The sequence below is a fragment of the Anneissia japonica genome, unplaced genomic scaffold (genome assembly GCF_011630105.1).
Source record: "Anneissia japonica isolate Jap-2015-1 unplaced genomic scaffold, ASM1163010v1 scaffold287969_len279043_cov187, whole genome shotgun sequence".
NCBI lineage: Eukaryota > Metazoa > Echinodermata > Crinoidea > Comatulida > Comatulidae > Anneissia > Anneissia japonica.
Window position 1 is genome coordinate 142,936 of NW_022701057.1, and position 25,359 is coordinate 168,294.

Sequence of the window (25,359 nt, forward strand, 5' to 3'; positions counted from 1 at the left end):
AAATATTTCTATGTCTCCTACAAGTCAAAGTATCGTAGCAGTTTATTTTGTCTGCGTCTACCTACTGATTTATTCCTACGATGAGACATACGTGGATCCACATCAACAACACCGATTGAATATGAATTTAGCGCCTTATTCAGATTATTTTGAGGGGTTTAAGTAATAAATATAAAGGAGAAGCCATGTGAATGTCATTGGATGGAAAGTCCAGAGCAAGGAAGTTGAAAAGAATATTACAGGAAAAATTCAAGCCAGGAATAACTGAATAGAGTGCATGCCTTGGTCTAAAAAGGCCCATACTGTAGAATATTCTATTTTAATTGCAAGGTAGATGCTAGAAGCAAAAATTTACACAGGAAACAGTGCACAGAACTGCAAAGTTATATATTGAGACATAGGCCAAGACCTAATTTTCTAGAAAATGTCTGAAAAAAATCAGCCTGAAATAAGAAATAGGCTGATGGAATTCTAGGCCTATTCCTGTGCAGGCCATATTTTGCAGTCTGGTTTAGGCCTATATCTGCTAACTACCCTCTCCTTGTTTTTTTTTTTTTTTTTTTTTTTTAAATAAAGGTATAATGGCATTCCAAATATACTATGACCATAGGGTAATCACCCTTAACAGTACCTCCACTTTGACTTGCACTTTCTCCCATGGACACTACATACAGTATTACTTCTGAGATTTAAAACATTTTTACATCACAAATCATAATGTTGAGTTTAAAATTCACAGGTTACATATTGTTCCTCAATTCCTTCTTTGTGTATTGATTACTTATGTAATTAAACACATTCACTTGTCACTTAAAATTACCTATAAAATTTAGAAAAATTACCTTGGCTTCAATGCGTGCTCGTTCCTCATTCTCAAGATGTTCTCTTTCCAGACGTTCTTTTTCTTCTTGTTCAGATTTTAAGCGCGCTTCCTCTATGAAATCAGTAATAGAAAAAGTTGAATAGAAACAGACAAGAGTAATAAAATTACATAATCCTGTTAATATATTATTAATTATTTGCTAGAGTAATTGTTATTCCTTCCATTTAATCTGTTGTCTGTTTGGCATTCATGTATTCTATTTTTTTAAAGTCATAATTAGCCAGAGTGTCTTACAGCTTGACCAAGCACCCAACTCGTTTGCCAGGATCCTATTAAACCAAGGAAAGCTTGTGGTTCAAAAAGGAAATTAAGATGTCATTTTACATTAGAAATAACAATTCAAAAGAGTTTGTTAAAACAAAGATAAAGAACTTTTAGAGTGGTGATTCTTATTAAAACTGATATCATTATTATGAGTAGTTTTGATGGTTATTTATAGTTTACTAAACTACCTAATCAATAAGGCTATGATATGAGGTTCTTTCTAGGTCCCTGTAGCAATGAATGTATCGCACTGGGAACACCCATTTCCAAATACTGTAGGTTGATTTAGCTATGTCTGTAGGGCGTTGGAACAGGGTACCAAAGTCACTGGATTATTTGTGGAGCAATCAAATTTGTTTTGTGAGCTCACCAGTCATTTTTTCCCCACAGACATGAAAATGTGTAAGTTTTATAGCTTTTTTCTAACACTTATATTTTTACAATGACTAACAAGACCCAAAAATGTTGCATTATAAGTTGTTTCACATATTGATCTGCATATGTTAATATTGCTAAATTTTGTCTGACCTTTTGAGTATAAACTTTCCCAAAGGCTAAAATAACAGACAGAATAAAAATAATTGCCAGTACCAAGAATGTTATTTCTGTACAGAGAAAATATCAATTGAAATATTGTGTATCTGATTTGTAATTGTTTCCTATTCAATAAACTTTATTCATGCCTGATTTTGGTTTGAATAAAATGCTTGAATTCACTTCAGCAATGCCTTCAGAAACAAGTTGGCCCCTTGGGTTGCCCTTCACACTATGTTTATCTGATGATACATAGAAATTGTATGCATTATCCTCTAGGGTTAATCAAATTTCAAATTTCATTTTCTTGTCAAAAATGTCATTTTCATAATCATATCTTTTCATAGACCAATTTGTAAAAAGAGAAGTTGTGTAAATGATTTTCAAATTTGCCAACTATCAAACTTCTGAATTTTGTAATTCCTAACATTGGTTGTACTGTAATAATTCTCAATTAGAGCTCTATCTAAGATCAAATTATTAATAAAAGTACATAAAGAATAGTTTGTTCAACATATGTTGCTTGCAATGCTGAGAATACCTTAGGAGTATATTCAAGCTCAAAAGCATGATTATACCAAACAAATTTTTGTGATGCTTAAGCTTGACTAAGTCCTGAGCAGTCTGCTCTATGGTTGGCAGTGTTTCTTTTTTCGGTAAAGAAATATTTGATATGTTGAATATGAACATTTAGCAGGCAATCAAACTAAGACTCGCCTGTTAAACTATGAATGCACAATGACAGACGATACCGGTAAGCATAGATCTAGCCTTGGAGATGTACTGTGATGGCCAAGCTGAAGGAGATGGGTACGACATGGAAAGAGGCAGAACATATAGCAAAAGATCGCTCCAGATGGAAGCAGATCATTGACGCCTTATGTCCGCTTGGGACGAAGAGGATTAAGTACGTAATAGCTATATCCTTAAATTTTTAAAGTAAAAATCTAAAATCTAAATATAGGTTATTTATTCAAATTCAACAATCTGAAATACTGTGTACAATCAAATATCTTGATGAAGCATTGATTAACTCAACATTGAGAAATACATATGGGCATTTGCTCAATATCAGTCAAATAATGACAACTGTTTAAAATTCAGTAATTAAATGATATATTTTTAACTATATTTGCTGTTTCAACAAAATTATGTCAAGCAGAGAGCATAAGATCTAAAATGTTAATAGTACCTCTTGCCAAATTTCATTAGGTTTACTAAATCATGTTTGTTGTACAGTATCTAAATGCAAACAGTTAAAATTTTCAGTTATCTAGCTTTAAATTAAAAATTAGAATAAGTAAAATATTTTCTCGCCAAAAAACGGATGGATACCTTAAATCCTGACGTGCAAGCCGCATATGCGTATAAGCCTAACACATGGGGAGGGGCTTATGTTGCTTGTAAATCTACTACCAAAAAAAATAGTATTTTTTGGGAGTAGATTTGGGAATTTTGTAGCTAGCTTTCCACTTCTTTAAAAATTTGATAACATTTTATTTAAAATTTAAAGAAATATTACCATGGAGAGAAATACAATGTATAAGTTAAATGCTAAATTGAGTAAAATAGTAGATTGTATTTGAGGAATTTTAGGTTTTTTTGTATCAAAAGAATGCCAAGATTGTAAATTTCTGGGTTTTATAAATTAAGTTGGCTTTCCTGAAATAAAATATTGAGCTTCATTTAAGTTTTTGAAATATCATTTTAAGTTGTTTTTTTTTTTTTTTTTCTTTTGTCTTTTTCTCATCATTGTTAACTTTGTGTATGCTTCCATGAGCATGGGATTCCTTTAACATTTGAGGAAAAAAAATTAAAAAAATTGAAAATACAAAAAAATAAAAGATTTCATTGTGTCCTTTCTAAAACTCAGATGGTACTTTACATCATAAAATAAAGAACATGAACAAAACACCTGATGTACTGTTGATCAAACTGTTGATGCTTGGAATATAAGCACCAACACCAAACTTTAATTCATCAATTTTGATCAATCTATTACTAATACTACATACATATGTTAATATAAATATTTGTAACTGATGTCCAATTGGTAAATATTATTTGTCTTACCTTCCTCTTTTGATTTTCTTTCAGCTTCTTCTTTCTTGAGTTTCTCCTTGTCTGCTTTGCTTAGTTTGGGCTTCTTTCCCTTGGCAGGAGACTTTGGTTTTGGTGGCTATCAAAGCAGAGAAAGTTGATACAACTTGAAAATGGGAACAAAGCCAATCACATAAAATGAAGGGGGTAAATGGATGTTAACCCTTTAAGTAACAATTTGCCAGGAGGTAAAACCAGGCTAAAAAAGTAGTATCACAGGTGACAGACAAGTGACAGCTGTCAATCATCTAGTTATAGACTGATCGACACATTCAAATCTACTTTGGCTGACCCTATTGAAGTATAATACAAGTTTAATCCTCTGACCCAGCATACTGTCCACAAAACCACACACATCACTCACTCCATGCTTATGCCAAGGACCAACCAATTACATTTTAGTCCAACCACATCCCTATTTTATTGAAAAGTCATGATCTTTTGGTATATTATTAATGAATTGTTTTATTTATTACAATAATTTCACACAAATATATACAGTACTGCAAGATCGCTGATGAACTTGAAACATACACAATTCCAAGCAACGCAGGCTAAGTATGTTATTTAAATTGTATCAATTATTTTCTAAAGGACTGCAATAGGGATCATGACGGATATGCAGAAACAAAGTTAGTGCACTTTACGTTCACAATGAGTAAAAGATTTTTTCCAGCACTACAGGACAACAAAATGCACATTTCTGATTCATCCACTCACAGGTTGCTACAAGCCGTCAGGATAAAGTTCTGAAACTTCCGGCATTACTCCGCACCACTGGTAATCAGCTGGAAGGAACTTGTTACCACACCTGTGGCCTACCATCAAAAAATAACTTGAGCACTCTCACGAAAAAAAATCATCTCTAATTGTTTCATATCAGTAATCAGGTCAACTGCAGACATTAAGAATTTAATTCTATTTCTATTTCTTGTACGTCAATCTACAGACACAAAAAAAATCATGTCTATGATGAGACAAAAGTGTAATGACTGAAGTATCCAACAATTGGCACACATCACAAGCCAACACTGTTGTCAAATGTTTTTTTCTTTCTTTCCTAACAACACTTGTATCCAATGAACTGTGTGTGTAAACAATGATCCTTTCTGACACATTTATAAAATGGAAATACATAGCCTTTTAAGCAAAACATAAAGTGGAAAAAAAAATTAATTTTTTTTTTCTTATTTAACCAAATGATTTTGCCAAAAGCATCTGGCGGAAGAAAAAATAAAAAAATTAAAATTAAATTTTATTGATCAATGTAAACAGTGTAGTAACGAGATTGATGAATGTATTAAATTTATATATTATTTAAGGAAGAAATGTCTTATTTTGGGGGATTTTAGGGGAGTGGAGCGTAAAATTTTTTTTTTAAATGAAATTTCCGTTTTCCATGGCGGAGTGTACACAAGTAAAACTTATTTTTATTCAAAAACACCATACCTGTAATTGGCGGTCGGAGGGTTCGCTAACCAAGGTATACAAAGAGTCATGCCTTACGGAGAAAAAAGTAATTGAAATAAATTTTTACAGGCTCAAAATATTAGTTTTAATGAGGAGAACTACTTGGTTCAATTTGTCAACACTGATCTTGTGTACTATGCAGAAAAAAAAAAAACAATTCACCTCCATAACTAATCATTACATAACACTTCATATTATTATATGACCTATCAAAAAATGTGACCCCAGTCTAATGTGAAAAAATTATTTACAAAAATAACATTGAAATTGAAAATAAGTATCATTATAAGCTTCCAAATGGACATTTTCAAGCACTAAACAAACATCATTTTTGCCATCACCAAGAAATCTTTATAATCTCAAAAGGCATCTTACATGGCCGAGTGTTTTCAGTTGCTTGATATAGGTGTAATACCCCATGATGATAAAATCAATTTTGTGTATACAGCAGACTTTGAACATTTAATGTGCAAGATTCAGGAGTCAATAGAAATTGAATGTTGCAAACACTTTGTAGCCATTAACAATACAAGTTTTGTATTTTAAAACGTTGAATCGATGTTAACTTGTTATTTACAGTATAAATTGGACTTTAATATGAAAAGTGCCATTGTTCATAAAAGCGTAGAGTCTAATATTATTTATAAGACATGAGAGATGACATCACAAGTTGATTTTGTGGACACAATCCGTGACCACCTTCTCTGTTATGCATAATGCTATGTGTATAGCCACAGTAGCTTACTACAGTATTTCTGCGTTTACATCTGCATCCCATCCCATTATTTATCAGCATGATTAATTTTTTTTTTTTAAAGGAGAAACTAAAGTAATTTTGCTATTGCCAGTGAAGTGATGAAAAAAGAAAAAGAAAGAGTATTACTAAGATGACCTTAATTAAAAATTTCTTTTTTTAGTAAATAGAATATATCAAATAGAAGGAAGTTGTTTGAATTTACCAACTTGACTTGATCCATTATAAGTTATATTAAATTTACACCAACTATAGTATGGACTTGTTTCAAGTTTAAAATATGTAGGTATCCATGCAGCTAATTTGCTATGTTTAACATCTTGTCATATTTTACAAATAATTACACTAAAGACATTGCATTCTTTTATATATTATTTTTGTTTGTTTTTTTTGTTCATTGAAAATATTTAAAAACATGCACATTTCCATGGATATAATTTGCAACTTTCAAGACGGAAATCATTAATTATATTCATTACTTTACAAACAGTATGATAAGAAACATGCAGCATTATCATAAATCACAAACCTAATCAGGGTGAACGAGGATGCTAATCTGTTGTGTGTAACACAAGTTGCCTTTGTATTGCTCTACTGACATGTCACATTACAATTATATTATTCTTAAATAATTTATGCATATTATTCACTACGTAGTCCAGGCTTGATCATCGCGATGAAAACTTCAGGTGACTGACGATCGGGCACAACTGGTGTGGACAATCAGGCCCTAGCCAATTTTGAATATACTGCAGTTTAGAGTAGTAGGCCACTACCAGCTTCCCCACCCCTGATATTGTTCCAAACTACTGTAAAATGAAAATACTGTATACCTAGGCCTACAAAACTTCTGTGTAATTCATATATTATTCTACAAAAGTTTTAAGTACCTTGTTGGTGTGCTGACAAAAATAATACTGTAATTTGCCTATCAAATAACATGTGGTCTAAAATCATTATTTTGGGCCATAAAAACTCACTCCCCGACCGAGGCAGGAGGGGATTTAGGGGGAAACCGGGCCGGTCGTGCCGCCTTTTGATAAGTAAATAACACCTAAGAGGTTTCGGGCGTCAAGAATACAAAAATTTCCATGGGGCATGTAGTGTTGTCTTGGTCAGCCACTCTTTCGGGTTCCCCGATTCGGATATCTCCGGATCTGCTCCTGCGAGGCTCTAGTTGTCCCCTTGATTCAGACTCAAGTGTCAGACATGTTAGACCCCCTGTCCTGTCGGCAAATTTTGGCTAATGATTTTCAATAATCATCGTAATATTTTGGCTAAAGACAGATTCAATTGGCTAAACAAAGATTGTTGGCTTCAGGCAATTGGCTAAAAAAAAATAAAAATTAACATTGTTAATTTCAAAGATATTTATGAGTTAATATTTAACGGTTTATTGTGTCACATCGCCCAGCTGCGCGTTCAAGCGTACGAAAGGCTGTTGTTGATAATGAAAAAAATGTTAAAATAGGAGACGCCTGCGCGAACATTGTTGAATGAAACCAGCCATGTTGGTAACACAATAATCAGACGATTGAAATTAAAATAGTTTTTAATTCATGGAAATTCTCTCTGCCTTCAAATGTCAATTTAATAGAAAACCTCCGACCAGCGGTGGCTCCAGAAATTTGCCGACCGGATTCAACATGTCTGACAACGATCTGAACCAAGGGGTCGACTTTCACTTCCCTCTCCCCTACCCCTACGCTTGCTTTCATTGGGGACATCATTCTCCCGTAGGGGACCTTGGACCCCATCCCTGTCAAGCAATCATGGCGTCACCCCTGAGTATACCCAGAACAACATTGTCATTTTATTGTGATCTTAAAAAATTATCCATGCCTATGGAAATATTTAATTCTTATATAATTAATAGACTAACAAAAATCGAAATGGTATAACAGACCGAATCGGCAGCTCGGGTCACGTGACTTATAGTGGGTATTAGGGTTAGAGATTGCGAGACGACTGTGCATTGAATATGGCTTCGCCTTGTGTTGATGCAATGGTGGTTGGAACGCGAGTTATAATTTGGTAAAAATTAATTTTTCAAAGTACTGTATCAGTTTGGTTTGGTAAGGCTCCAATGGATAGTGGGAATAAAGCCTGCAAGTTTTTTAAGGAAAGGTACAGTATGTTCACGACGTGCAGGTTGCTCTTGGAGTCGTCACCGGCTGAGGTACTTTTTCGGCCTAAGTCAAGAATATTATTCGTGGCAAATGCTATCGCATTGCAAGAGTATTATTTTACAGTGATTTTAAATCCAAAATTAAATCATAAAATGTTAGTAGTTAATAATAATAACTTTATTTAATAAAGCGCAAAACAATATCCACTTAAAGTGATCACCGGTGCTGTACAGAATTTTAAAATATACATTTAGAAAAAAATCAAAAAATACATAAGAAATGTACATTTAAAGTTAAATAGAAAAAATTGGAACATATAATCATCAAAAATCACAATACCATTTAGCACATCAAAAATCTACTTGAAATAAAAGAAAACGCGACATGAAAGAGAACGGTAAAAATATTTTTGGATTTTGTAAAAGGAAAAGACAAGACAAGTCCACCAAACCGTTACGGAATTTACATCAAAAAGAAAAAAAAAGCTAGTTATTGGCGAGGATGATGATCATCATGAAATAAACAAATATTACGTACTGGCATTAGGATATTATTGTAACATACAACCAGGCCTATTTATTCTCACCAGCCTGTTTCCTAGACCAAGTTTGGTTGAGAAATCAGTGCCGCTAAGGGCTATTTTCTACTTTATTACCAACTCGACTACAGAGATATATAGTCGAGTCATAACAACTCCCTCCCTGGTCCAGGCTCTCTGGTAAAGGCTTACAATAACAGTGAGGCCTGTAGGCCTATACTTGTATGCAGCCTACACTAGTAGCATTCCAGAGCCTAAATAAAATGCACGGAGATTGTCAAAGTAATTATAAATCACTATTAAAAAATAAACCATAGGCTTACTGCCTTACTTTACTTTGGGTTGCTGCCTAAAACATAACTCTCTCAATATAATGTGTTCAAACTGAGCACACTGGTTTACGATGTAGTTGTTTACATTTAGTACCCACTATATGTCACGCGACCAGCATAGGCTTAGCCAGCGAGCCGTCCGGACGTCCTTTGGACAGCCAACAATTATTTGGGACAGCCACTTTTACCGAGACGGCTTAAATGGCTTGGCCTAATCAGCTCGGCTTAGCCTAATTGGGCCTGGTCTACCTTTAGCATATTCTTTATATTCTTCAAATCTAATGAATGTTACATTATAAACTAAAGCTAAATCATATTTACATTTGATAAAAACGTTTATTGATTGAATGTACGTTGTTTTGTTTTTGTATGGGTGTGGCCCGCCCACCTGCTCAGTGCCACGCTCACTGGCTCCCATTTTGGACGGCCTATTTCGTTTTTGTGGCTAAACCCCTGGTGACCAGTAATAGCTGGAGGCAAAGATTCGGTCTATTATGGCACTATATAATGTACTACCTATTTGAGTAAAAAAAAGATAATGCATTATCGGACAGCAGCACGTGCGTTCATTAATCATTGTTACCGTCTGGTTTCATTCAACTGTGTCAGCAAGCGGGCGTCAATTATGCTTTAACCATTTCTTCGTTAGCAACAACAGGCTTTAATACGAAATGTACAATGTGACACAATAAATCGTTGGATGTTAACTCTTAAATATCTTTAAAATTAACAATGTTCCCCTGATTGGATTTTTTCGGACTTTTAGTATGTTATTATGTGCATATATCAGGAACAAATTCCGCAAAAATTATTTCTGTTGCAATTAGTTTAAGGTCCTGTTCATCATAATTTTGTCATACATGGACTGGACTATATTAGGCAATATAATTATAATTTTAAAAGGTGAAAGCATTGGCTTATTTTATATGTATTTATGATGTTGTGTTGCTGTATTGCTGTCATTTTAACATTTTTACCTTGTACCATTTTAACTTCTTGTTGCATTTTATTTTCTATGAGAGAAATGAAATTTCCTCACACTGAGGATAAATAAATGTTTTGAATCTTGAATCTTGAATCTAGATCTAACAACATTGATCATTGTTCAACAAAAAAATAATTTATGAATAATACATTGGGGATAATGAGTTTACTTCCAGCACACCCAACTTTCCTTCTAAATTCTGTCAAAATTGTCTGGGGTATACCAACTCCCCATAGTAACAGCCATAATGTATCAAGAATTTAAATATATTATTAAATTTTTTAAATGCAGGTAAGAACATGAATATAAGTATACATTTGTATATTTGATTTGTAAAATGCTGCATATAAACAAAGAATATAGATAGAGGAAGAACGAGCAGCGAGCCCAAAATCATGAAATCAACCAAACTGGTTGATTACGCTATTACCTTGGGAGAGTGGCAATAATTTTTACTCTGTTCAGACAAATTTTAATCTTAATTATCACCTTTTTGTCGTGAACATCTTTGTCTGGTTTTAATGGTAACTGTTTTTCTTAGTGTCTGTCCTACTGCTTTGGCACGTTTTGGTGTTTTGAATTTGTAAAGATTGTCAGTTTTAAAAGTGAGAGTACCTAAGCTTGCCAACTGCGGCAAAGAAGCCATGTTGAAAAGAGGGACCTGCAGGGCAAGAAGTTGTTCAGCATTACTCCATTTTGTTCTCCTATACTTACAACTTGGGCAACTTGGTTCGTTAGATACAAGTCACAGAGAGGCCTTTTTAAACATATATCAAGCATCGTGGACCTTGTATGGTAGGAGAAATATACATTTTAATTTGTCTGTCCTTCGACCTGAAATTCAAGTCTTAGGCCTCCTAGGCCTACAAAGTTCAGTGGTTGAGCTGCCTAGAGGAGGTGTCAAGCATAAGGCCAGAGCCGGGCCTAGCAGTGTGAGTGAAGCTCTAGCAACACCCTGGAGTGGTACCAATAAGTCAGTAACTAAGTCTAAAAATGTTTTACTTAGTACATATTTAATATTTAAACTGTATAGAGGGAAAGGAGGACACAGCATACAAAATTACAAACTTTTAAACATTGACGTTTTAGCAACAGCAGGGGATATTGAAAAAAATCCAGGACCTATTAGGCCCTATAAAAAAATAAATTGTTTAGCGTCCCCACCCGACCTACCAAATTGGCCAGATACGATTTTTTTTCTTTTTTCTTTTCTTTTTTTTTTTTTTGCAAAAAGAATATCGGAATATACAAAAATAATGTTTTTAATGGCTTACGAATGATCAGAAGGATGTGTTTTCGCTCCTCGTGTTATCAACTCGGTTGACCTCGGCAAGCAATGACCCGAAAACTATTTACACGACGACGTGGCTGATCATTAATGATAACTCCGTATTGACCTACCAACGGCAGTCGTTCGAATAGTGTTAGTGAAAGTTGTCGCCATTTTAGAAAGTTCCTTTGTGCATAGCATGTTTGCTGAGAAATTAAATCCTTTATTGTCTGGTCTTTTGTGAAAAATACAATTGCCGTTTGCTGCATTGTTAAGGAGGGCTGTAGTGTGCCAGTGAAAGACTGGTTTGGATGTACGCCAAGTGTCGATATTACGTTGGCCGAATTTTATAATGAGTTTAGCAATGGGAAATTCGACAATAGCCCAGTACCTGATGATCTCCGTGATTCGTTTGCCGAAGTCAAGGTCGGGCCTAGCAAAAATGCCTCGGATCTCACGAAGGTAGCACCTACTTCACTTCTACGTGATGTTATTACCAGTTTAGAAAAAGAACTTCTTGTAGATGTAGGGGATGACTGCTATCCTCTGTGCAATGTCTGTAAAGACGGTGGTCACACTGCGTAAAAAAAACAAAAGCGTACTTTCACTCCAAAAAGTGATGTAAATGGGCTGTGAGATCAGCAGTATGAATGACTAATCAAACTAAAGAGGGAAACGCTCTCAGAATAAACTTGTTTGAACCTTATTTTGTTGTTCTTGTGTTCTGTAGTGTTACGTACTGTACATTCGGTTTTCAAAGAATTTTGGCCGCTTCTGGCTTAGAAAAAAGAAAAAGAAACCTCCCCCCCCCCCCACCTAAGGATTTTGAGAAAATAGGATGCTAAACAATTTATTTTTTTTATAGGGCCTTAGGAGGAGTAGGAAACCTAAATCGTGGATCGTGGATCCACAACAGGTGTTCTGGCATAACAGAGGATAGCTATAATTACTATTTGAATTAGAAAAATTTCAACTGGATTTGTCCATCATGCGAAGTCTTGAATTTTGCTAGTTTTTCACTGTTGACAATTTTGAATCTCAAAACTCATTTGGTAGTCTATTAATATTTGAGAATTCTGATAGTGAGAACTCAGTGCAGTTCAACCCAAAGGTTACCTCCAGTCCTCAACTTAAATCTACCTTTTGTCGCAAGACCGTTGTACCTAAGTTTGCTGATCTAACTCCCTCAACGCAAGAAGTTCCCAGACTTAAATAAAAACATGACCCATGGAAAATGAAATATAAAACCAAACAAAATTGTATTAAACTCGCTATCATGAACTGTGGTAGCATTAAAGGTAAAACAGCGGAACTTGAAGGGTTTATCGAATCTGAAAAACCGGAAATTATCCTGGGCACCGAGTCATGGCTAAACAATGATATTAGTTCAGCAGAAGTGTTTCCCGCAAACTTTACAGTCTGGGGTGTATTTGTCACAATTAACAATAATGTATAAAATTGAAAAAAGCGAGAGTAGATGATTCTGAGCTACTCTGGTGTCAGCTGTCATTTCAGCCCAAGGGAGAGAAGATGTATTTGTTGGGGTATACTACTGACCGCCTGACTCTTATAAACCCGAGCCCTTAAATGGTCTTGAAGACAGTTTGCTTAAATTACAAAACTCTGTTAATTAACCATTTATAGTCTTGGGTGGTGACTTTAATATACCAGGTATGCGATGGAGCCCAGATGACACACCCATTCGGACAAAATAGTATTCAGTCAAAGATCATTAATATTGCCGATGACTGTCATCTAGACCAAAAAGTTAACTTTACTACTAGGAAAGACCCAACCAGTGGAACCGAAAACATTCTAGACCTGCTATTTACAACTCGACCAAACCAAATTCAAAATATCCAACTGCGATCAGGAATTAGTGACCATACTACTGTCCTGGCCGAAATTAGAAAAAGAACACTGCGCACTATTAAAGAACCTAGAACTATCCTTAGATGGAAAGATGTTGATGAAACTAAATTCTTCGATTCTGCTGAGAAATTAAATAATGAATTTATGCAGTCATCACCGCAGTCCAGATTCCGTGGAAGAAAACTGGAAGGAAGGGCTCACTAAGCTAATTGAGAAATCTGTTCCCACAAAAGTAATTAGAGGACAAACAAGACCACCATGGCTATCTTCGATTCTGCTGAGAAATTAAATAATGAATTTATGCAGTCATCACCGCAGTCCAGATTCCGTGGAAGAAAACTGGAAGGAAGGGCTCACTAAGCTAATTGAGAAATCTGTTCCCAAAAAAGTAATTAGGACGACAAACTAGACCACCATGGCTAAATACAAACCTTATTAGACACTGTAGGAAGAAAGAGAGAAGCTACGTTAAAGCAAAGTGGATTAACTGTTGACTGGGAAAAGTAATAGGAGATGCCTACTTTGCGAAATCATCACCACCGACACAACATTCACAGTACCGGGCACTAATCATCAAATACGCTCTCCTCCATTAGATTGTACATTTTCTAATGATGTTTATTTTATTTACTGCGATATATGTAACAATGGCAATTATGTAGGCGAAACAGAATGCTCCATTAGATCTAGGATTAACAACCATAAAAGTTTCATACGAAACAAGAATAAGACTTCCACTGTTAGTGAACATTTCAACTTGCCCGACCACAATATTAATAACATGAAATTTATCATCATAGGCCATGGATATAAATCCACCAAAGATAGAAAATGTCATGAGATGCGTTGGGTTTTAAAACTTAACACTCATACACAGGGTCTAAACAAAGACCTTGGTATTTTAAGTGGCTATACATTTATCAACAAATTAGCTAAGAGATAATCAAATCCTAATTATTATGTTAAAGAGACCGCATTCTTTGTACTGACTTGACCGCCTATTGTGCTGATCCTTTTGTTTATCGGTTGTTTACCATTAGATTTCTATTTGATCATAGACTTCAACTAATGAATTGTTCAATCCGGTGTTTTTTAATTCAGTAGGCATTACGCTAAAGAAGAGAGCAGGCGCTCCCGAAATATTCGTTATTTAATAAATTTTTATATATCCTGGAAAACGTCAACCGCCTATGTTATTATTGCTTGTCTCCACCATTCTAATATGTTCATCAGGATAAACGTGCACCCTTCATTTCGATGAATCACAACTATATATACATATACATATGCATACATACACCCATACATAAATAGCCTACTCCAAGAAAAGCAGTGTGACCGATATGTTGGCTAAACTAAATTGGATGACCCTGGAATCTCGACAAGAAATAAATCAGCTTGTATTCCCTTATAAAGTTATGAACAAAAAAATCAATATCAAGCCAGTTATCTGTTTGCCAAAGGTAAATAGACCACGTAGGAGCCATAGTGCTCAACTTTTTGAAATTGCTGCCAAAACTAATATTTATATCTCCTCGTTCCTACCAAAAACGATTCGAAAATGGAACAAACTGCCCCAGGATGCAGTGGAAGCACCCTAACTACGATAAATTTAAAGAAATTATCTCAAACTAAGCCACTCCCTCAAGGCCTCTTTGTCAGACTTCCAAGTGGAGTATTGAAGAGGATAACCACCAAGTACCAAGTACCAAGTAAACTGCATGATTAGTGGTCAGTGGAGTAGGGTGCCACATATCGGCGATGTGTATTAAAGGGCCATTCCACAGTATTTGGGCTGTGAGGGTTAAATTTTCATTTTTAATTATTAATATAAATTTTGGATAATTTTTAAAGAAGATATATCAAAGTTAGATGAAAAAAACTTTTAATTTTTTTGATGGATATTGTTTGAGTTATTTGATATTAAATATTAAAAATGTATATTTTGCATCATGGATGGGACATTAAAAAATGCTAAATATTTCTTAAACAGTAAATCTGATAACAAAATTTTGATGCAGACAGTTACCTTGTACTTCCTCTATTATAAAATCATGTGTTTGGTTGAAATTTGTTATTATTAATTTCATACTTGCACATCAAAATTCATAATTGTCCCGTCCGTCACATTTGAGGAGGTTTTTTCACATTCATTAGGAAAGTAACGCTATGAAAAATTTAATATTCAATTTTCTCCTACTAAAGACTATAACTTAATATTTTATCAACCAATTTTTAGATAATTTTTTGTTTAACCTGCCAAAAATATAATCTTTAAAAAACAAATTGTCACAGTCGACAGTTTTGTCACGGACGGGACAGTTTGTCACAGACGGGACACTTAAAAAATTTACGAAATACAAGTTTCTTTGCTACTGAATTAGAGTAACAAAGGTAGCAAAGCAAGTAAAATGTTGCACCGATATCAGAATAATTTTTATCCCTTTTTATATTGAAAAGTATGGTTTTCTCTCATTGGACAAAAGTGTCCCGTCCGTGACAGCACATAATTCATATTTTTCATAAAATTTCATTTATGATTTTTTGGTAAACATTTAGGCATGTAAAACAATCATCTGGGGATAGTATTAAACATAAAATAATTTAATATCTCTTTTAGATGAGAAATACTTGAATATTGTAAACCTTCCTGAAAGTCATGTCAAAATTGTGTCCCGTCCGTGACGCATACATTTTTTATCATAAAATTAAAATTAAAAAATTTTTTTTTTCAATTTTCCCCCCAATAATTAACCTTAGGCATACATGTAAACATTGAACATAATATAAGTCTTATAATCTATATAGTTACTGAGATATAACTGATTATATTCTCAAAAATGTCCCGTCCGTGACAAAAAAATACTGTGGAATGCAATGATTATTATTATCATTATTATTATCATCTAATTACATTACAAAATATAACAAAAAGGAAAATAAATGTTTTTTAGAATATGAAAGTTGAATTTCATTATTAACATAATTATTGTTTACTCATTATTATTACTATTGATCATCATCATCATCATCATCATCATCATCATCATCAATATAATATTATTGATTGTTATTATTGTTACAACAACTAGGCCCATTAATAATTGTAGTATTATTATTATTATTATTATTATTATTATTATTATTATTATTATTATTATTAACATTTAACAATTTTTCCAACCTGGTTAGGATCAATCTTTATGATATGTATTACTACAACAATTTGTAATAATTGATTGATTGTAAAATTCTTAATTTAAAACTAATTAACAAACATATACATACTGCTACGTTTCAACACTAATGAAATTATTCGAATTGTAATTTTATTATTATTATTATTATCATTATCATTATTATTAGCAATAAGATTTAATATTTTTTCCAACCTGGTTAGGATCAATAGGTATTTATAATCACATACTACACTAATAGATTAACAGTGTAAGTAAGGGCCGTTTATTTGAGTATCGAAAAAAATAAATGGCTAATGTAGCTGGGGAAGATGCAGGATTTGGCGGTAGGTGGATGCACGTGTGCAAAAATTGTGAGAATATAGACCTCTAGGTGCCGAGAAAAATCTTACTGGTAATTCATATCAACAATAAAATAAAACTTATTTTTCCTAATACACTTTAAAGGGTGCGATCACACCATTAGCAAACCTCCCCCCCCCCTCCTGCATCCACCCCAGTGAAGTTCTGTACTGTATTCTTTATCTCCCTGTATGAATGTATTTCAATATGCAGTATCATGTACAAAACTACAGTTCTATGAAAAATAGGCTGCTATCAAGTTATAAATACAAGTGAAAATTCATTAAAATTGATAAATGTATATATTATATAAACAAGCTCTACTATGAAATAAATTTCAATCAATAGCAGATTATGTAATGTTATATTATTAGATAATAGCAAAGAATATTCTTTGATAATAGGACATAACAGGCAATTGATGCAAAAACAGGCTTATATAAGAATATATCCTATATATATAATCACCTTCATATAACACTACAAAAAAATAAAATTATAGTATACTCATATATACTAGTATAAAAATTACGTATTAGATAAATATAAAACCGAAAGGTCCACTGATTAATCTCAGATAAGAAAGTATAATACATACTCCAAGTATTGAAATACACGCCATCGTGTTGGGATTCAATATTTCGACATTAATTATGTCATCATCATTCCTGATGATGACAAAATTAATGTCGAAATATTGAATCCCAACACGATGGCGTGTATTTCAATACTTGGAGTATGTATTATACTTTCTTAGATAAATATAATGTTTAGAAAAGGCCGTCCTCTGCAAGTCGAAAATGGCATCGCAAGCAACCCACCCCCACATTTTACCTATAATTGTCATTATCAACATAGGCAGTTCACATACTGCCGCGAGAGGGCCCGACTCTCATGATATGACACATTTCCGGTAAAAACCGTTATAATTCTGTAATGCAAAATACACTAGCTGCTCGTTCTTCATTCTTTGATATAAATGAACAACAATCAATAAATAAATAAAAATAACGATATGTCCTTTTCCATTCCATTATGAATAATCATCATTTATCTAGAACTACAGTGTGATTGTACCCCATGTGTGTCCATATGAACATATTCATCTAATGAGCAATTTTATCTTCATGTGTTTAATTATTCATGAAAGAAAAGGTTTTAATTTTCTTTTCAGAATACAAAAATATTGAAAAACTGAATCATGCACAAAGTACAAAGCCATCCATAGTCAAAAATATGCAAGAATCACTTGCAGACCTACAAAGTTTCAGTTCTCAAATATTTTAGATTGGTATGGCCAGACCTTGATTTAAAGAAAAAGCAGGAGAGCTACACTAACAGCTCTCCTCAAGAAATTGAGGAGAGCTGTTTTTTAGCGACAAAATTTGGTCAAACAGCCATTTCAGTAATTTTAGCACTAGGCCTACAGTTACTGTCTGTTGTTACACTGTGCAACAGAATGAACAATAAATTATGTATCAGGACATAAATTCCCAGCAAGAATTATTCAAAATTAGCTTGGTTCCGATTGTCTGGAAATGGTTTCGATCGTCTGTTAATGCAATAATCAAGGACTTACGATCTGGCCCTCGCCTAGGTAGGCCTATCCTAGGTTAGGGCAGCCTAGGCCTAGCCTTGGGAGATACCACGATTTACTTACTTAGGCTAGGCCTAGCCTTTGTCTTAGGAATCCTACTGCCGTCACTCGGCTCTACAGTACGTACACTGTGCAACAAAGCGACCCATTCTTAAAATATTACACATATTATTTAAATGTATTTTTCGTATCAGATAAGAACACGAAATCATTGATTAAATAATTAACGATGTTTCTACCACTATCGCATAGGCCTAAATAGCCCCTGAACATGTGCTGTTGGAAAAACCCAAACCAGGAAGTCGTTATATGTACACGACGGTCGGCTGCCTTTAGGTCTACTCTTAATCCTTGGTTGTCGTCAGTTTGCGTCCAACGGGTACACTACCAGCTGACCAGCTGTTGTGAATATAGTGCCTTCATTTAGTCGTCGTCATACAGCCTCTGCCCTGCCACCCACCGCGTTAAAATAATAAATAACACATTGCACCACGCAATGACGTTTGAAAATACTTGTATAACACGACGAAAGAAAACGTCGCATGGCTATGGAGTTTGCGGAAAATGGAGCTCGAACGGAAAAAATTATGTATTTTAGCAAGTATTTGAAACTTTTGTAATGAAACTTGGTATTGGTTGCTCCTTTAGGAAAATTCAGGAGCGCTATTGATTGCTCTCCTGGCATAAATTCGAGGAGCGCGGAGGACCTCTGTGTCTGTGTGGCATGATTGGTCTCGCTACTGTACATTGGATACAACATTTATTTAGTACTGAAAGCAACCATAATGTATCAGTACACAACAGTTCTCAAACTATGGGTCATAACCCAAAATTAGGTCATCATTCATTAGAGGGTCACAAGAATCTTAAGAATTTTTTTTATTGATTTTATATCATGCTAAAATTTGCTGTTTTAGTACAAAGTGCAATGAAGTATCTCTCAACAAAACATTTAATTTTGTTATTTTATGTACTGTTAGTTCAGAATCTTTATACGTTTATTTTGTGTCAATATGAATGTAACAAATAATTTTTGAGTGCCACCGATCTACAGTATATACTATATTATTTTATTATTTACTTAAATTTTCTTTACCAGTTGTGACCCATTTTTAATACCGTAGTTCCTCGGGTATAGTCCCAACTCGGGTATAATACCACCCCCGACTTTACATTAGGATAATGTATGCTAGGCCTAAGCACATACTCATGCAAATTATTTTATTAGTCAAATGAGTGGATTTTTGCATAAATTGCGATTGATTTGTATGCAATATCAAATTTTAGTATTCAGCATACAGTTTTTGCATCTAGTTTTAAAAGCAATCAAATTAATAATTTATACAAAAATCTAAATTACAAATCCTAGCTCGCTAGGGAATAAAATACAAGCCAGTAGCATTGGATCTCTTTTCTTTCTTTACTCTTTGACAATGAAAGGCAGTAGAAAACCTCAATTACAAACTCTGATTTTACCAAACTCACTATTTTACAAACACAAAATTGTGATGATGATGTGACAGCACCACAAACAGGCATGAGGCAGAACTTGATAAAATATTATCAATCAATATTTTGTCCAAAATCATATTTTCATACTTATGGACTACATAAATCAAGATTTTTCTCTCTATAGTACAAGTATTATAGGGATTCACCTTGCCACCCTGGCTATACTTATATATTGTCTAGCACCACTCATCCTCTTTTTTAACTTTGTAATGATGTTGAATAAAGTCATATTTTTATTTTTACAACTACCGGTAATTTACAAGAATCTCATTTTTGTAAATCCATGAGATACAGTAATTGTAACTTAATCTCCACCCAAACAATATACAGTATGTCTTATTCAATTTTAATAGTGAATAACATACAAAGGAAACTTTATAAAACATCCATGCTTAGCATGATGTATTATTTTTTTTCAACATCTACTGACAATAAATTGCCATTTCAGTTATGTATCTACAGGCATAAATATATATTTTCCACTGAGCAAACACGATGCGATACTTTCAATTCTGATAGCCATTGTTTTACAATCTAGGCATACGCAACTCTCGGATGATGATCATACAACCATCCAACTGAATCAAGAAGAACAAATTTGTCTTTCTTCTTCCATCCAAGTCTTCCATTCCAGATACTTGTTGAACATTGGCCTAGTATGAAGATGAAACAATTTATGAACAGCAATCAAGCAGATCATCACAACCCAGTAGCCCGTGAAACCCAATCCTTCCTCTGTAGCCTGTAATCTAATGCACAATGTAGCCAACATATTATGCAAGCCTGAGCCATCATTTGACATTCTACAGAACTGGTCTTATGAAAACCAGAGTTACTTCCCACAGGGCTTTGAAGACCAATGAATAGGAGTGTTCATTTGAAGTCATTTTGTCAACTATTTTTAAATACATGAGCAAAACCAAGGTACTATTTCTAAGAAACTATAATGAATATTTAAGTTCATAATCCTATTACCAACGTCACAATTTGGTGAACATGAGTGTGTATTCCCTCTTTAAACCAGGAAATCAATGAATTTAACAACCAAGATATACACATTATTTTTAGGGCTTCATAATCATATAATTTGTAATAACTCAGTCATTTTAAAAAGACTAGAATGCAAAAACCAATTTAATTAGATCATTATCAGCAAAAAACCCCCCGAAAACAAAACATTTACTATAAGGCTTAACATTAAAATACTCATGATGAGACTAAGAATCCTATTTGTACTTGCCATGCAGTGCATAGTCCAGTAATCTCTTAAAACACTGGCTATTATGACCCTTACTCTACATATTGTCCATCCTGTCCTAACTACCTATTTAGCCAAATTAGCACACTTAAAAGTAAATTAGAAGTTTCTATTCTGAACAGCTGTTTTTCATTACAATTACAGTAGAGTATTAGAATAATTTAAAGGATATTACTCTTTTATTGAAGTATAAATTTGAACCTCTATTTTACATGGATAATGAAGGTCGAGCAAAATTCATACAATTTGGATGTTTAATTATTGGTGATGATGTCAATGTACTGTACTAAAAATAAACATAAATGAGGTTTGAAAAGGCATTAAAACATCCATACTGTTATCTCAACAATCTAACCATAGAATACAAAAACAGGCATAGTAATAGCATTATGTGTCTACTGAAACTGTATGTTGTGGACATTTTCCAAATAGCTACCATGGATAAGTATGCATCTACTTGCAGTAACGCATAAATGTTTGTTGTTCAACTCAATGCGCAAATATGGATCAGATTATTATTAATTATTAATATAAATAGAAATTATTAGTGTATTACAAATGTTTACCCATAACTTTACAGCGAAACACCTATTTTTATCATTATCCCGTAAAAATATCAGGGTACACATTTTTTTAATTCAGTAATTCCTATGCTCTAGTTAATAATTTATATGTTATTGCAAATTGAGCATGTTAATTTAAAAATTATTTTTTATGATTTTTTTTTATTTTCAAGAGACAATACATCTTTAACGTTGATATTTAATTATTATTTAACATTCAGTGGGAGTGGCTTACTTAGAGGGTTTGGCCCAAGCTGAGTATTGAGGTCAAAGGTTCAAATAATGTTAGTTAAATTATCATTCTTTACTATTGAAGTCTATACTTCATTTACCGGTATACTATAAGGAAATGAAAACAATTATTTGATGCAAAGGTTGCTATACATTTCACTTGTATGTGTGTGTAATTCAGGTTTGTTTCTCTTAACCTACAGCAGAAGTATGATATTAAAATTGTTGGTTACAGTAATATAGTACTCCTCGAATATGGCGGGTTAAGGTACAATCTATCGGTTAAATGTCAGTCTGGCACTGCACTGAGGCTGAATTGGGTCCACAGGGGCCCAGCTAAAATTTCCAATTTCAAAGAAAATGCGCGTAAAAATCGGCTCGCCGGCTTTTGACAACTCATTTTAAAATCGTCTTTTCTCTGCAAATACTTCATCAATATTGTTAAAAAATGCATGTAAGTAAAGAATAAAGCCAGTTCTTTCAAGATCTTATTTTTATTGACATAAATTCACAATGAGTATTTTATTCTCAACATCAAAATCATGTCATTTCATCAAATTTCATGAATATTTCCGGAATGTGGTAACGCAAAACGGGTTTCATTGGGATACCTATTATTATGGCTTGGAGTTCGAATAGGTTTTTGTTAAGGAGCTTGCCTTCTAATCCCATGGTACTGGGTTCAATTCCTGTCACATCTAAAAACCCCACTCTCTAAGCCTCAATAAAAGCCCTTGTTTTATAAGCATCAATCCATCCTGCAAGTGGCGAATATCAGAAAAAAAAATTACTATTATTGATAATCATAATTATCTGTAATGAACCATTTCAAATTTCAATAGTAGTTAGAATTTTGTAGTGTAACAAAAGACAATAAATTAAATATCCCAATAAATTCACCTCTATTGTAATCCACTACAAAATTCACTTGTTTCAACTCTACTGTTAGTTGTTGACTCTTCATTTTGTCGTGGGAGTTTCCTTGCTGAATTATTTAATGAGAACAAACCAACTCACTGAAAACGTAATAACAGAGAAGATATGTAGGAGAAAATATAAATGGCTCAAGGGAACCTCCTGTAATTAAATATGACCAAGATGTGTTGGCAGTATCACATATAAACAATGTAAATTGTATACAAAGATCTATTTAGACCTGAATTTTTATAAATTTGCCTTATATTTTTCTTTCACTTTGTAACATTAATTAGATTTAGACGGAGTATATTATTAACAATTTTATATAGGCCTTATATTTTGAAAGGAATATTAAAAAGAATGGCTGAGAATCGCGAATCGAAGACGGCACTACTTGATAATATTTCAATAGCACCACCATACTGCCAAATCTCAGGACACTGTAAGACACTATTTCTTACTGATTTGCAACTTCGGTATAAACTATAATTTATTCTAATAATATGTAATGATATTCTTGCTATTGTAATTTAGATTTGGATTTTTACAAAAAATGAATTAATATTATTCTTGCTATCTGTTTACCACTGTCATGATGGCCCTGTTAAACCACAATAAACCCTGCGGGGAATCAATTCAGCACATCACATCCAAATTTGCGACAACAACGTCACAGTCAAACAATACCTAAAAGATAGTTGACGACGGATCTTTTAGGATTGACGACGGATTGATAGGATAATTAAATCCAATATTTAGTTTTACAATCTAACTAATTATAATCCTGCTTTGTGGTCACATGACTGCATTACCTGAGCAAGCAAAAAAAATACATACAGTATTGCATGTGGAACCGTAGCACAGAAATCAAAGCTTATAGTTCGTAATGTGCTGTTGATTGCATAATAGAAATAAGAGTTCATCCCAATGCTTCAGGAGGGCAACAACGCATCTAAGTCAACACACTATCATAAACACTATCAAACATACTTTAAGTGTCATGGAAAGTCGGCGTTACATTCTGGCCTAAATATATAATCAAATCTAGGCCTAGGGTCTTGACACAAGAAAAGCAATTGATTGCTGTCCTGATTTTTAGCGCAGGAAGGCAATCGCGCTTCTTAGTTAAAGGGGAGGAGCAAATGCCAAAACGGAATATTGGCATCCAAACGATGCTCTATTCAAATGGTGTTTTGAGACGTGTTTTGGTAGAACAATAGAATAACGCATCTGAATGCAGATTGTCGTCTTGAATAATTTGGCAATCGCGCTTAATGCAATACTGTAAATTCATTATTTGGTACCGGTTATGTTCACAAGATCAGATTTTCACAAACTGCATTAATTTTGGAATTAATAAACATTACAAAACTTACTGTAGATTTCACCAAGATCACAAATGATTTGCAGATTTAACAACTTTATTTTACCACAGATCATATCAGTTTACATACCCTGCATTTAGTTGAGGACATTACAACAACAATCTTTCGTAAAATTGGTAATCTCAGCTTTGTCCAACATGGGTTTACTCTTACAAACTGTCAATGTACATTTAATTAACCAATTTCTTAATTGGTGTTTGCTTTACATGTGATCATTCAAATCTCCTAGATCAACTAGCTGCAACTTAACGCTGAGGATATGCTGTTTGCTTTCTCACATAGGGCAAGATAAGATCTAAGGACACATGCTGCTAAGTGCTTAAGTCACTTAACATTGTCGCATAAGGACAATCCCGATATATAATTAGTAAACCACCAAACAGCATCATACTTTTTTTCCAGAATACAAAAATTGGGCTTTTATGGCTATGTTAAGAAACACAACATTATGCTCCCATAGGTATGTCGGAAAAAGAAAAACATTTTGACATTTATTTTTTCAATGATTTTGGCGTTTTTCTTGTATTGTTATTTAATTGATGTCTTTTGAATGAGTTTTTTAATTAATATTCAGTGCTGTTTACTTGTTTTATCCAATCATTTATGATGTTTTAAATGATTCCAATAAAGTTCAATTTGAATTTCTTTTTAGAATATTCTTCACTTTTCAAATTTTTCCTCTTATTATTGAAAATCATTCTGATTTTTCTTCCATCTCTTTGCTATGTATTTTAACTGCTAAATAAATTCAACTCAAATTAAAAAAAATAAAGGCAAACAATAAACAAATTCTACAACTTAAGACCTGATCCCATACTTAACTCTAATACAAGCCATACAAGTAAATACATTTAAACTGGGAATTGAAAATGATATTTTTGTATAGAGTACCACAGTCATGTCGTCATGATGTAAGGTGGCGCCCTCTGTTGTCAACAGACGTTGGTTACCGTTCATTACGCCTGAATGACTTCATAGGCTTTCTGGAATAGGCATTTTAAAATCTAATAATTTACTATCCAAAATGTACTAAAAACACAAAGCTCTCATTATATTAGTTATCAAACACACATTTAATCTATTAAAATTTACAAAGAAAATGTAAGATATTAATCCTAATAATTACGTTAGAAATTGGGATCAATGGTTTTTAAGTTGAGAAAATGGTGTGCGATTGAACGCATTTAGCAACTATAGCAACGGAGTAGTATCAAATGGTATCGTG

The 25,359-nt window shown here is 33.5% G+C and overlaps 1 protein-coding gene across 1 annotated transcript in view; it reads right to left on the bottom strand.

Annotated features, from left to right (window-relative positions):
• The window catches only part of LOC117103470 (protein CASC1-like), a 49,079-nt gene that overhangs the window by 21,064 nt on the left and 2,656 nt on the right, over positions 1–25,359 (bottom strand). The window contains exons 2-3 of the mRNA XM_033244023.1: positions 3,755–3,860; positions 843–934 (exon numbers count right to left, since the gene is read on the bottom strand). Of these exons, the coding sequence (XP_033099914.1) occupies positions 843–934; positions 3,755–3,860 (198 nt within the window). The remainder of the gene's footprint in view (positions 1–842; positions 935–3,754; positions 3,861–25,359) is intronic.